At 37.3% G+C, this 16,146-nt stretch overlaps 1 protein-coding gene across 1 annotated transcript in view; it reads right to left on the bottom strand.

The window, feature by feature from the left end:
- Nup133 (nuclear pore complex protein Nup133) overlaps window positions 1-16,146 on the bottom strand; it is a 390,085-nt gene that overhangs the window by 124,220 nt on the left and 249,719 nt on the right. Inside the window, exon 19 of the mRNA XM_090386292.1 lies at window positions 2,259-2,365. Within this exon, the coding sequence (XP_090242418.1) occupies window positions 2,259-2,365 (107 nt within the window). The remainder of the gene's footprint in view (window positions 1-2,258; window positions 2,366-16,146) is intronic.

The raw sequence follows: 16,146 nt of genomic DNA, 5'->3' as shown, positions 1-16,146 counted from the left end.
ACAATACACAAAAGATTAAAATACACGCTTTAAATAGAAATCGACAATGAAATCAACTTTCTTAACCTCACAATATATAAAATAGGTACCAAACTAGGAACCAAGATTTACAGGAAAAACACACACATGAGAAAATATCTACATTTTGAATCGCATCACCCACTCGGTACAAAAAAAGTCCGTTCTTTACAATCAAATCCACAACGCCACAGAGTTCAGTTCTTTGCAAGACGATTTATCCGCCGAATTACAATATCTCACAAAGAAATTCACAGCCAGGAAATATCCGTTACAATTAATTCAGCACACAATTTCTGTTGCAAGGAATAATGTCAGTAACCTGCATAATCATAACACCAAACAGAACACACGTATTATTCTACCCTATCACAGCAGTCTCGCCAGACAGTTCCGCAAAGTGTTCGCAATCATAGATATCACATTAATATTTTCTTCATACAATAAATTAGGGACTATGTTTAATACATATAAAGAGACACACAAATATCCAATAAGCGACATCAATAACATAATATATTTAATTAAATGCCAACCCGGTTGTAACGCATGCTGCATCGGGAGCACTACCACAAATTACGGTTCCACCAAAACTTCCAATACACATGCTTATTACCATTACAACAGCTTCAGAACTAATCAAACCAGCACCAAACTTAAACAACATGTACATTCTCACAACCACAACCCCCCTAGTCGATTCGGCCATTACATTTACTAAATTAAGATCTAGTTACAAAATCTTCCAACATGAAGCACTTCTCATAGAATGGTGTCGCCATAATACTAAACTTAACGTCCTAAATACGAAACTACCTACCAACCTCTCTCCGGTCTGGAATCTTATGCACATAAGATTACCACATGTCACAAAATGCATTATGGGAAAATAGAAATCCTTTAAATACACGGTTTCCTCCTTTCTTATCACTGCCAACCGATGGCATTTAATACGAAAGTAGCTCATGTGACTATTGGCCTTGCTTATTTCATATTATTTTAAATTTCAATATTTAAAATGACAACCAGGGACGAAGTAGTGCACTTCTACTTCCTTGAGCAAATTTTAACAATTCCATATCCATTCAATTAACTTATTTCAACTTATTTTAATTTATTTTAAACTTCAACTTAAACATCATTTTCACCCCAAGTTCATGTAAATAAGCTGTTGTTTGTTGTTTGTTTGTTTGGTTGTAAATAAGCAGTTCAATCAAAGGTGAATATCGTCTATCAAGCTTTACAGCTATTCACACTATTAAGTCGATTATACCACAGTGCATTAAGAAGTTCTGTAAATCATCTAACTATGTACGTAATTAATTTTATGGGTTAATTATGGTGTAACTACACCGATATTATATAGTTAATTTAAACCCATATGGAATTTTGCTTTGTGCATCTAGTCTTTAAATATAATAATTTAATAATATTCAGTGCAGTATCAATAAATGTAAATTACTTATAATTCACTGCAATTTATTGATTCTGCACTGAATATTATTAAAACTTGGTATGAATATTTTAAGGTCTCATAATAAGGCTGGTCCTCCTTTTTGACAGTAGAGTTGTTGAATGGGTCTCAATTCAAATACAGTCTCAAACTCAGAAATTTCTTAATGTCTCCTTAACTTGGTGGAGGGTATCCCCCCCCCCAAGTTAAGGATTCCCCCAATTGATCTTAGTGGAGAGAAAAAGTAGGATTTTTCCCAGTGAGGTATGGTACATTAGGATATTTCAGCCCATACAGCATACATATTGGCCCACAAACACTTATATGGACATAATACATATACTGTCACCAACCCAATTGGACAATGAAAAATTAGAACCAATATCCCCAATACATGCAGAACTGGGGATATTGGTTCTAATTTATCCACTGAAGGATCATTAGCCTCTTCCCACAGGAAGTGGCTAGTGATCCTTCAGTGGACCAGCTAAAAGCTGATAAGGAAGATAAGACCAAAACTGTTTTTTCAAGAACCCTGGTATTTGTTGAACATCAAGTTCTCCACACAATTTAATGATTACAAATTCATCCTCCCTATGTGTCTGATTTGTTGTTTTTCTGATCTGCTTTAGAACTAGTGATCTAAATAAAATCATTAATCAGAGCTCATCCTATAAGCCAATGTGAACAAAATATCCAAAAATAAATCAGAATTACTAGAACAGTGACTTTAAACTGTGGTGCAAAAGAAAATTCTAAAACTCACAGAACATTGTACACAACTTACTTGGCATGAAGTTGTCTGAAGGCCTTTGCTGCTACCACTTTTTCCCCATGCTCACAAAGCAATAAACAAGTAGCCATTTCAGAGTCATGTACCTTTACTATATTAAGCTAGAAGATAAATAGAAATAAAATTCTGACTTTTTTAAAAATCAAAAATCAACTTTTTTTTTTGTTTACATGCTCAAATACTTATATCAAAAGAAAAATTCTATTTTAAATACCTCCATTTTAAATTGCAATATGGTTAATGAGAATAATAACAGACCAGAAAATCATTTTGTATGTGAAAAATAAGTATTCAGTTATTAAGCCTTTAACCTTTTCAACAACCTATCTTCCTAACTAAAGCCAAATATAAATATATAACACACAAATATAACTTACATAACTTTCAAACTGAAACTTTGAAAAATGGGTAGCAAGCCATACAGCCACTAACCTGCCAGATAAAATGAAAAACCATGCACTAGGTCAGTGGTGCGCGACCCCGAGAGGGATTGTGGGATAAATTAAAAGGGGTTGCGGGAATTAAATAAATTTATTTTATGTGTACATAGAAGCTAAAAACCTGTTGTTAAAATTACTTTTTCAATACTGTAGGTGTAGAGACCTTGCTATTCAAACTACGTCTGAGATAAGAACGAACTGTATGGCCCACTGCGTCAGGAATACGCCTTAATTTGCTCACTGGCTATGGACACACAAAAAAGCAGCTGACTAGTGAGACTTCTCAATATGTATTGATACATCTCAGTACTACTCAATTAATCCCTTTAGCTGTTAATTCATGCTTCCTACAGCACAAATTCTCAAATTGCCTGTACTGCCTAAAGGCCAGAGGTGCAAATGTGCGGTAGCAATAAATATACATAGCAAGTGTGTTGTACACAGCCGTGGTGCTGGGGTTTTTGGTGCCCCTAGGAAGAAATGAATTTGGCACCCTTGAGATACTTTTATTAAATATTTTATAATAAAAATTTTGAATTTTGGCACTCCCATGCCCTGCTTACCAGGCTTACTATGTTCCTGAATGTAGGCAAGCTTTAATCTGCTTCGTAATTCAGTGCATTCTCCTTGCTGCAATAAAAATTATTTCAATTATGAATGGAGAAAAGTACAACAGCGATTTAAAAACCATTCCTCTGTCCAGAGACAGTTTCGAGGTGTATCACAGTTATCAGACAACATAAAACTCAATTTATTAAATTAATTGAGAGAAGGTCCAATTTTTGCAATACAGTTAGATGAATCCCCAGATATTCCAAACCTTGCTCAATTTATTATATATGTTGGATACTGCTACAAGGGGTACATTTTGAAGGATTTTCTATTTTGCAAAGCTTTGGAAGAATGAGGGGCCAGAAGATTTTTTACATAAATATTTTATTTTAAACAAATAATCTAACGTGGAACAACTGTGTAGCAATTTGTACTGATGGCTGCATTAAATAAAGGTTTAAAAGGCAAAGTAAAGGAAATTGCTCCAAATATAGTTTTTAATCATTGCATTATACATGGGGAAGTATTAGTAGTGAAGGAAATGCAAACTGATTTGCATGAAGTTTTGAAATATGCAGTAAGTGTGATCAACATTAATGAAAGTAGAACCAAGGATTGGATGTGTACACTTCTGTTTCCTTGCGCCCATTTAACTCAGTCAACCTTGACTTACTTCCCTCCCTTTTAATTTTTCAATTGAACAATTCAATGTAAACATTAACCACGCTACCTAAGTAAACCATCGCAGATTAATTTCAAGGTGAGTACCGTTTTTTAAGCTTTCGCTATTCTTTTCTAGTCTATTAACACGGTACTTGAAGATTTCTAAAAATTTCGTATTGTGAAAGTAGAAGCTTAAATAGCAGACTTTTCACAATGCTTTGTAATGAAATAAGATGAAGCGCTTCTTTTATATACAAAAGCGAGGTGGTTGCCCAGTGGTAAAGTGTTGTGATGTCTCTTTGGCCTCAAACATGAAGTTTTATTGTTTTTATCAGATACAGATCATCTCTTTGCACAACTGTTTACAATTTAAAAAAAATGGCTTGGAAAACTTAACTACCTTGTTGATATACACACAGTATTTGAAAAACTTCATGATTTAAATTTAAGTCTTCAAGGACAGGGAACAAATATATTAATAGTCAGAAGCTTTCAAAAATAAACTTAACCTTTGGAAAACTGAATTTGAGCAAAATAATACTGAAAATTTCCTGTTTTTCTTAATAGCGATAATATTGACATTTTCCAATTTAGGGATGTGATTGCTACCCATCTAACAATGCTAATTAAGAATTTTTCCAAATGATTATGTATCTCCAAAAAAAAATGTGTTGGATTCATGATTCTTTTGCTTTTGAAATTTCTTCATGTCCCAAAATTACCACTGAGCAAAAAGGAAGATCTCATCAACCTATCATCTGACAAAGCATTACGAGCTCGTTTCAAGACTACTTGTGAAAAATTTTGGCTTTCTCTTCAAGATGAGTATCCAAAATTATCGAAAATGGCGATACAAAGGTAGCTACCTTTTGGGTCTACATATTTATGTGATGTTTGTTTCTCAAAATTAACAGCTATAATAACAAAACAGCAGGTTCCAGACTTGATCCAGAAGATGACATGAGATTGGCAATTTCAAATATTGCATCCAAATATTATCGGTTATCCAGGCTCATCCTTCTCATTAATTGTTTTGTTTTCTAATTGTCATTTTTGCTGTATTCAATAAAAATATTAAACAATTATTTTGATGTGTAAATTAAAAAGGAAACAATTTTTTTTATTCCTTTCTCAGTACTAAAATAAAATTTTCTAGTACATAATTTATAAAATGCCATTTTTCTTCTCTAAAAATCTTGTCATCCTCCCTCGGGGAGGATGACAAGATTTTTATGAGGAGTTGCATCAATTTTATGTTTAATAAAGGGAGTCTCAAGCAAATTAAGCTTCGCACCACTGCTTTAGGATCATAGTACCACTTTCTCGCTATTAGTAAATCAATAAAATTCAAAGTTAAGGACTACTTTTTCATAATATACATAATAAATTAATTAATTATTTCTTTTGTCTTTAAAAAATAACCATGTATCATTTCAGTATTTTTTTCCCCTTGGTCATTTTCTCTGATTTAATGTAAATTTCAACCTTTTCAGCCCTTTCATTAAAATCTTCAACACACACACACACACACACACACACACACACACACACACACACACACACACACACACACACACACACACACACACACACACTAAATATTAAGTGCAAGAGTGTGCTCTTAATAACAGACAGTAGTTACAGTAACCATTATGTGATTATTTAAATTTATAAAATTTAAATGAACAGACAGTAGTTACAATGACCATTATGTGATTATTTAAATTTATAAAATTTTTCTGTAGGTTGTGGCTGTCCTATCTCTAACCCTGCCTATGATAAATCACACCTTGTAAGAGGTAGGCAACATCCTCTTGCATGCTAGCCATTAATGGCATTTTTAATGCTTTTCTCATAAGGGATTTACTCAGGTTTACAGGCTATAAGATGCTCTTTGATTGGCATAACATACAGGTGATTTAGAAATTTTGAAAAGTTAATAAGGAGTGCCTCTTCTTGCTTAAGCCTGAATCTATTTATTTCTTAAATGAATTTATGCAAATTCTCAGTATCAAATGTTTTATGGCACAACCAGCAATGGCTATATCACCATACATGGTTCTCAGATTTCTGGAATAGCTGGAGCCAAGAGAATCAGTGAATGGCAGATCAAGATCAAGAAAACCACAACATCCTAAAATACAAAACAAGCAGCTGGACTTATTAAAAAAAATTGCAGTTGTTTCTATGTAAAAGGAACCTTGAGGCTTGAAGTGGTGGAACCCATGTTTAGTTGCCAGAGCTAAGTTCCGGTCAACCCTTCCCCATCTCTTCCATCATGCAGTATGATTGATAACTTTTGAGGTTATGATGAACATCGTGGCGAGATCCAATATTCCTTACATTCCGAGGGGACAGCTCTAAAACTGTGTTCGCAGGCTGGCCACTAGTTAGTACACTGGACCGAACCTAGTGGTAACTCTTTAGGAGGCTTCTGGATCAATGGTAGTGTGTATGCGGGGGAGGCAGCATTGTCGAGGCCACTTTATGTCAAGGATCTGGGTATATTCTTCCCATGTGTAAGCCATATCCAAAAATTAAATTACTTCATACAGCATGTTCCACCCACTTTTTCTTACTATTGAATACACCATGAATTATGAATTGTCAAACTAATAGAGTAAGCTTATCTGCGAAAAGATTTAAACCTCCCAAACACTTCTTAATTCATTTCACAAATACGTGGTCTGAATTCTAATCTCAACAATGTCCATTTCCACTTCCAGTCTGCCAAACCCCATGTACTTTTTCTGACAGAATCTCAGTTATCAGTTGATTCAACTACTGCTCATCGCTGCTGCCCAAATTATTCGCTGTATGATTCCTTTCGCCTCAAAGGTGGTACTTGTGCATATGTCCATTCCGATATTCCCTGTCAGAGATTTGGTGATTTGGAATCTCCTCTTTTCGATCTCTGGCTTAAAATCACTCTACCTTATGTGTCAAATTCATCTGTTGTCTCTATCATTCTCCCAACTCCACTAATCACTGGAGGTCTATGACTTCCTCTCTTTGCAACTTGACTTTCTCCAGTCCAACTTTCCTAACAGTGAGGTAATTTTCCTTGGTGATATTAATGTTCACAACTCCAGCTGGCTTCCGTTTACTAGTCACACTGACCCAGCTGGTCGAGATGCTGAGGCTTTAGCAATTACTAATGACCTTGCACAGATTGTTCATTTACCTACAAGAATACCGGACAATCCTATCCATACAGCCAACATGCTTGATCTTATTCTCACAAACAACCCTTCTAAGTACACGGTCGAAGTGAGAGGTCCTTTAGGCATCTCAGATCACAACTTGGTGATTGTCTGGCATTACAAGAACGCAAAATGGGATGACCTGCGAGATTTCTTTTCTTCTTTTCCTTGGTCGGATTACTGTTTCAAAACTTCTGATGTCAACTTTTGCTCAGACCATGTCAGTGAAATTATTCTTGCAGGAATGGAATCCTTTATCCAACACTCCACTTTAAAATTTTGTCTTTTATCTGAACCTTGGTTTTCCAATAAATGTGCTAAGGCTGTTCACAAGAGAAGAACGTTGCATATCGTAATTGGCTTTTTTCTAATTCTTCAGTTTCATTTTCTGCCTACACCAAAGCCCGCAACAATTGTAAAGCAGTTATTAATCAGTCCAAACTAGAATTTGAACAGACTAAGAGTAGAAACCTTACTTCTTGCCCTAATGGTTGCCGAGCATTCTGGTCTCTTGCCAAAGCTATTGGCCGTAACTTTTGCCCATCTCTGCTCCCACCTCTGTCCAAACCTGTTGTCGCTTCAGCCAAGGATAAAGCTGACCTGCTAGCATCACCTTTTTTTCTTCCAACTTGTGTATTAATGATCTCCCACCATTCCTAACACACTCCATTCAATGCCTCCTGTGGTCTTCCGTCAAAAGGATTTCAGAAGGATTTTGACGAATCTTGATTGTAAGAAAGCTCCAGGTGCTGATGGTATTTCTCCACTTGTTCTCAAAACCTCTGCTCCTGAACTTACTCCTGTTCTTGGCCACCTTTTTTCACTTTCTTATTCCAAAATGTGAATTGTTTTTCCTTCTGCTTGGAAATTTGCTCATATCCAGCCAGTTCCTAAAAAGGGTGACAAATCCCTCCCATCCAATTATCGTCCCATTGCAATTACTTCTACTCTTTCTAAAGTAATGGAGAAATAAATTAACCGCCAACTCTTAAACTACCTAGAAACCTTCCATCTGATCAACGATTGCCAGTATGGATTCCTTGAATGTCGATCCACTGGTGATATTCTGGCTTATGTTACCTATTTATGGACTAATTCAATGGAAACGTTCCGGTGAAACACAAGCAGTTGCTCTTGAGATCTCAAAGGCTTTTGATCGTGTTTGGCATAAAGGTCTTCTAAACAAGCTTCCATCTTATGGTTTGCCAACTGTTTTTTGTAATTGGTTATCCAGTTTTCTCTGATCACTCACTGAGGGTGATGGTAGATGGCTCTCTGTCTTCTAATTTCTCCACCAATGCCGGTGTCCCCCAAGGTTCAGTTCTTTCCCCCACTCTTTTCCTCTTGTATATTAATGACCTTCTTCCATTGACTGGAAATCCTATCCATTGTTTTGCCAATGATAGCACATTGCATTCCACTTTCCATTTTGGAAAGTGGAATGCAACTTCTCGAAAATTTGCTACCAATTCCTTAAATACTGATCTCCAGGTAATTCTCCAGTGGGGCAAAACAACTTAGTTGATTTCAATCCTTCTAAAACTCAGTCTTGTTTTATATCTCTCAAAAAAGGATTCTTCTGCTCCTATGCTTATGTTTGGTGACACTCCGATTTCTAGGCAAAATGATGTATCTCTTTTGGGGATTACCCTGACTTCTAATCTCTGTTGGCACAAGCACATTACAAATATTGCTTTCTCTGCATCTAAAAAACTTGGTTTTCTCTTTCGCTCCCGGCGTTACTTTTTCTACCAAACAGTTGTTCACTCTGTACAAATCGCAAATCTGCCCTACCATGGAATACTGTTCCCACATCTGGGGTGGCGCCCCCAAAACCTCTCTCAGGCTTCAAGATTCCATTCAGAAGAGGGCAGTTAGGTTAATTAATGATTCATCTCTAACAGAGTCTCTCCACTCACTGTCTCATAGGTGTTCTGTTTCTGCTGCATGCCTCTTCTACAGATATTTCCTATGGCAACTGTTCCTGTGAACTGGCTTCTATAATTCCTGCTCTCTCTTTCAAAACAGTCCGAACACGTGCCGCCACCAGCCAACATCTATTTACTTTACAACTTCAAGCTCACAGAACCAACTTTTCATCTCCCTCGTTTATTCAATCAACTGCTGTTTTGTGGAACAACCTTCCTTCATACATATTTCCTGAAAATTACAGTCTACAGAAGTTCAAGTCCAATGTCAACAAATATCTTCTTTCTTTTTCTCAACCTCCAACCCAAGCACAGTACTAAGTACTATAGGTTCTAATACCTCTCGTGTTTGGGGTAACTTCTGTGGTCAAAAATATCACTGTACAGAAAATTTCTTCAAGAGCTTCATAAGAACAATCTGATGAGGAAAAAAAAGGATGCCGTAGCCAGATGGTCAAATGCTAGAGAACAGTAGTACAGGCATTTGAGTCGTCTGTGATTCTAGCACATATTACTGCTACACATTTTTCTTGTTTAATAATAATAAATATATCAGTTTATTGGTCAAATACCTTTAAAAAAAAGATACAAATAAAATGACAGAGCAAGAGAGAACCCACCATGTGCACCACATAGTCAGAGGGGCTTATGTGAAGATAAATATTTACAATACAGGTGAAGAATAAAATGCACGAAACACTGAATATTCAATTAACACATTACAACTAATTAGAAACATTAGTAAAAATAACACACACACACACACACACACACACACACACACACACACAATAACAAAAATCATGAGTCTGGGTGCGAGGTTAGCCTGTGCGGACATTGCTCCTTAAAGCTCTTCAAACAGAGAAGTTTTTCCTGATTTATTTTCTGCTTTATTAGTTTAAATTGTCATATTAACTTATTTTCTAGAGTAGCTTTATATTCCTAGTTACGATACTTAGTTTAAAGTTTAACTTAGACAGAGATTTCGTAGATATTACTTAGTATCGGTAACGGTATCAAATCCACGTGTCACAAACCAAATTTTTTTTTTAACCAAATTTAGTCGATTTATTAACCAACTGTTATATCAAATTATCATCTATAAGTAGATTATAGACCTAGTCAGGATCCTTAGTTTATTCTAAATTGAGATAGCGAGATTTGGAAGCTAATCAATACTTACGAGTCCGTAGAAATACCGTTCGTGATTCCCGCCATTTTTACACGATAGCATAAGCTTAGTGTCGTATAGTGCATAATATAATATTGTCAATTAATCAGTAAATCTATTAATCTTGATAAACTTTATTGTCAATTAAATTGTACTTTTAACTCTATATATATATATATATATATATATAACGACTTAATCGTAACAAATAATTAATACATAACTATAGTGGTACACGTGATACGGAAGTTGTATAAAGGGAACTCGTAGAAAACACTAGATACCGAAAAAAATATATATATAACATAACTGTTTTGGGATATAACTTAAGGATTTAATTTTTGTTTTGAATTTTATTGAATTAAATCGGAATCATGACTCTGACCAGAGCAGCAAAGCAAAAGGCTCAAGCTAATGGGAGTGCTGTGGTTCAGGGGAGAACTGAGGGGGGCAGTTGCCCTCTGAATCACAGTCTATTAAAATGCACTGTTTGCTTGATGTTTGCGGAGCAGTCGGGTACGGGACATGATACTGCCAAGGGGGATGTCTTTGTGTGTGCACGATGTAAGGAGTGCAAGGAAATCAGGCGACAACTCAGCGTTGTTATGGGCCTTTATGAGAGCTTGAAGGACAGGGTGGATGCCCTCGAAGGAAATAAATTGAGGGGCCCATCAAGCTCTCAGCTGCCCACATCAACGCCAGAGCTTGCACTTGGTCATCAGGCAACACAGAAGCAGCCCCCTAGGCAGAATGCGCTGGTCCCACAGGAACTAGTAGTTGTTGGTGACTCTATTGTCAGGGAAACGGGGAACATACTTTGTAAAAAGGATAGGTGGAATAGGACCAGGGTATGTCTGCCAGGGGCAAAGGTTGATGACGTTGTAGAGCGGATATCATCTTTTAAGGGCACAAAAGGTGATATAGTTGTACACGTTGGCACTAATGATATTAAGAGTAGGAGACCGGCGGAATTACTTAGCAAGTACAGGTCACTGTTGAAAAAAAGCCGTGAATTAGGGTTGAACTTGAAAGTGTCTGCAATTCTGCCCAGACACGATAGGAGGGAGTATATGATGAGAGCCTTGTCGATCAATTCGGCCCTGGAGGGATTGTGCAAGGCTCAAGGGGTAGAATTTTTTTCAGCCTGGACTGTACTTGTTAACAGGAGAGATTGCTTCTACAGGGATGGGATACACTTAAATAGAAAGGGTGCAAGAATTTTTGCTGATGCTGTCGAGGCAGTGTTAGGTGGGTCGGAAAACTGCTAGTTGGGGGGGATACAAGGACTAATAGATTAACAGTAGCCACTGGCAGAGGTGGAAGTGATTCTTGCACTGCTTCTATTGAAATGAGCAGAAGTCTGAAAAACAAGATGCAGGATATTTCAGAGACTGCTGGTAGTCATTGCGGTACAAGTAAACACATGGGTTGTGTTAGGGTAGCTAAGAATAGAAACAGGTGCATGTATACCTGCGTGTACACCAATGCTAGGAGTTTGGTAAATAAATTTGATGAATTTGAGGTATTGCTCAAAACATCAAAGGCAGATATTGTTGGGATATCAGAGACGTGGTGTCACACAGATATAAGTAATGCGGAACTGGAATTTGGGGAATACAATGTGTATAGAAAGGATAGACAGGACAGGAGGGGAGGAGGGGTTATGCTATTAATTAAGAAACACATAAAGTCCAAGGAAGTGAAGCCAGTCGACATCGATGGACAGGGCAGTGTCGAGTCAGTTTGGTGCGACATAAGCATAGGGAAATCAAAATTGAGAGTAGGAGTGTGCTATAGGCCTAATGACTCTGATGAGTATAATAAGATATTGTACAGGGAAATAGAGTGGGCCAGTAAATCTGAGAGTCTTATAATGGGGGACTTTAATTTCCCAGATATTGACTGGAATTTGTGGGTTGGTCACTCGCACACTAGCAAGGCTTTTGTGGATTTATTGGATGATTGTTTTCTACATCAGCATGTTCGTGAGGCAACAAGAGGGAGCAATACTCTTGATCTGATTATCAGTAGTGATTCTTCATGCATTAAGAACCTGCAGATAAATGAACCACTAGGTGGCAGTGATCACAGTGTGTTGAAGTGGGATTTACTCAAGGAGGTAACTACCATCAGAGGTAAAGGGAAGGGTTTTTGTTTTCGTAAAGGCGACTATGATGGTCTGAGACAGTATTTAAATTCTATACAGTGGGACCAACTGATGATGTTACCAACAGCAAACTCAAAATGGGAAGCATTCAAGGAACTAATCTTGGAGGCTACCAGGCTTTACATACCAACTAAGAAATATTGTTCAAGGTTTAGGCCTAAATGGTTGTCAGATGAGCTAATGAGACATGTGGCAGAGAAGAAAAATGCATGGGATACATACAAATTAATGGGTGACATGGAAGCCTATGATAGATATAAGTTGGTCTGTAACCAAGTCACAAAGGAGATTAGGCAGGCAAAGGCAGACTATGAAAAATCCTTGGCAAAGGATGCAAAGAAAAACAGAAAAGAGTTTTTTACATACTTGAACTCGAAAAGGAAAGGGATGAATCAGATTGGTCCACTGGATATTGATGGTTCAACAGTTGAGGATCCTGCTCAGGTGGCTAACAATCTAAACGAGTATTTTGCATCTACATTCACGCATGAGGAGTTATTCAGGAAGGAGAATGATGTAGGTAAAGTAAACATTGGCAGTGAGCTGGATGATTTTGTAATAACTGAGAGGAAAGTGGAGGAGAGATTGTTGAGGATAAACATAAAAAAGGCACCTGGGGTGGATGGGATCTATCCAGTTATATTAAAGGAGGCAGCAAAGGAAGTATGCAAACCCCTAGCCATAATTATGAGAGCTTCTTTGGACTCAGGGGAGGTGCCCATAGACTGGAGATGTGCAAATGTAACCCCAATTCACAAAGGAGGATCAAAGGCTGACACAAGTAATTATAGACCTGTTAGTTTAACTTCTGTTCCAGGTAAATTAATGGAGGCACTGGTTAAAGAAGCACTGCAGGATCATCTAGACAAGAATTCAGTTATAGCTCAGACGCAGCATGGTTTTGTTAAGGGCAGGTCTTGCCTGACCAATTTGATTGGATACTATGATGTAGTCACAAAAGAACTGGATGCAGGGAATAACTTTGATATTATATATTTGGATCTTAGAAAGGCTTTTGATACTGTTGCACATGGAAGACTGCTGCACAAATTGGAGCAGTGTGGCATTGGAGGCAAATTGCTGCTATGGATAAGGGGATGGTTGAGTGGCAGAAGACAGAGAGTGGTAATCAATGGACACTGCTCAACGTGGACTAATGTTATTAGTGGAGTTCCTCAAGGTTCAGTGTTGGGTCCGTTGTTGTTTTCGGTGTTTATGAATGATATTGATGATGGGATATCAAGTTTAATGTCCAAGTTTGCAGATGATACAAAGGTTGGCAGGGTCGTTAAGGACAATACTGACGCTATGCTGCTGCAACAGGATCTGGAAAGGTTGAACAGATGGGCTGAGAGGTGGCAAATGAGGTTTAACATCGACAAATGTAAAGTGCTGCATATGGGAAACAGTAACCCCAGAGCAACGTATCAACTCTGCGGTACTACACTGACAGTGGTGGAGAATGAAAAGGACCTGGGGGTAATTGTGCAGGCAGATATGAAGTTCTCTGAGCAGTGCAGACGAGCTGCAAGAGTAGCGCATGGTGTCTTGTCAATGATATACAGGAATTTTTCTAGCAGGGATAAGGAGGTGATTATTCCCTTGTATAAGGCAATGGTAAGGCCACATCTTGAGTACTGTATACAGGTCTGGAGGCCTCATTTCAAGAAGGATGTAGAGCTGCTGGAACGGGTACAGAGAAGGGCAACAAGATTAGTAAATGGAACAAAGGGTTGCTCTTACGAAGAAAGGCTTAAGTTTTGCAAATTACAGAGTCTGGAGACTAGGCACCGGCGAGGTGATCTGATAGAGGTGTATAAGGCTTTGAATGGTTTGAGCATGCTCAATGCCAATGGGATTCTTCATCTTTCTCAGAATAATCACCTCAGAGGGCATAAATTCAAATTGAGGAAGGCCGGATGTCGGATAGATGTGCGGAAATTTGCCTTTGGCCAGCGGGGGGTTGGTTGGTGGAACCGACTTCCATCACTTGTTGTTGAAGTTGATAGCCTAAACAAATTTAAAGCTCAACTGGACAGGTATTTCGAACGAACGGAGGGGTGAAATGGGAGTGGGTGTTTTTTTTTTTTTTTTTTTTTTTTTTGGCTGATGCTGAATAAGCTTGCTTTCTTGCATCATATGCCTCTGCTAATGCTAATGCTAATGCTAATCATTATAAGAATCAGCAGGCTCTTCCATGCTGAACATCCCTTAAGATGTTTCACCAGATAAAATATCAGTAGTAATTTTAGAGCTCTGTTCCTTACTCTGTAAAAATATAAAAACATCAATGTCATATTTGTTTACTTAATCAATGGATAAGGGAAGAGTCTGTCATGAGATTGTATTCTATTTTGCAAGAGGAACAAGGCACATTTTTTGGAGGGATTCTGAAGCCAATTTTATTCGATATGAATGGAAAAAGAGTGATAGAAGAGTACATTTTAGCAACGGCTTTAAGGCGCCCAATTAATACATGTTTAAAGATAGGAGTATAATCAGTGTTTATATATATATATATCTCAAATCTGGATCAGCAGAGAGGGGGGGAGACTAAGATTAGTTTCAGACGAAGATGATCAAATTATGGAATCATATAACATAACAGAAAGCCAATGAGCATTAATGCATTTTATATGACAGATGTGTCAGAGATGTGAATTAAATTTAGCCTTAAATTCCAAGAATATTTATAAGATTTACAGCCTTTGCATTTTAAAGATGTTTAAACTTTGAATGAAAGTTTAGGGTTGAAAAAAATTCAATTGTCCAACTTTTTGAATAACCGAATTACCAGCTAAAGGAGAGAACTGGAAAGGAGATGATTACCTTGAAGGCTCAGAATAATACTGAAAGAAAGAAAAAAAATTAAGTTGCACATTATTTGAAGAGAGTTATTAATACACAATTTTTTGAAGCTTGTTCAGCTGAAGAAGAAATTGACTATGATTTCATATCATCTGTGTAACAAGTTATGCTCTAAAAGGGAAGGGATCAGCAAGGAAAACAGCAGAGCAGATAAAGTATTTCCCTGAAGGATAAAGTATTTCCCATCTGCACTTTTCAGTGAACTTCATTTTTGACTGCACAATTAACCCCAGGTCTTTTTCACTTTCCACTTCTCTGTGAGTATTAACACACAGTTGGTACATTTCTCTTCAGTTATTGCTACCCATATGTAGTACTTCGCATTTGTCAATGTTAAACTTCAGTTGCCACTTCTCAGCCGATTTGCCCAACTTATCTAGATCCAGTTGGAGTAGCATACTGTCTTTACTGTCGTTAACAACCCTGCCAACCTTTGTATCATCTGCAAACTTGGACATTAAACCTGATATACCTTCATCGATATCATTGATAAATATACAAAACAACAAATGGGCCCAACACCAAACCCTGGGGAACTCCACTAATAACATTTGTGCACAAACAGCCATGTCCATTGATTACCACTCTGTCGTCTCCCACTCAACCATCCCTTTATCCATTGTAGCATCTTACCCTTAATGCCATACCTCTCCAATTTGTACAGCAGTCTTCCATGTGCAACAGTATTAAAAGCTTTCCTGAAATCCAAGTATATGATATCAAAATTATTTTTGGCATTAAGTTCCTTTGTGACCACATCATAGCATCCAATCAAATTGGTCAGGCAAGACCTCCCTTTAACAAACCCATGCTGTGTCTTAACTATTACTGCAGTCTTGTCTAGATGATCCTGCAATGCTTCTTTAACCGGTGATTCCATTATTTTCCCC

Source organism: Mastigoproctus giganteus, chromosome 1, assembly GCF_048544385.1.
Source record: "Mastigoproctus giganteus isolate SK-2022 chromosome 1, ASM4854438v1, whole genome shotgun sequence".
Taxonomy (NCBI): domain Eukaryota; kingdom Metazoa; phylum Arthropoda; class Arachnida; order Uropygi; family Thelyphonidae; genus Mastigoproctus; species Mastigoproctus giganteus.
The sequence above is the reverse complement of the archived record's forward strand: the minus strand, read 5'-3'. Positions and strand labels throughout refer to the sequence as shown.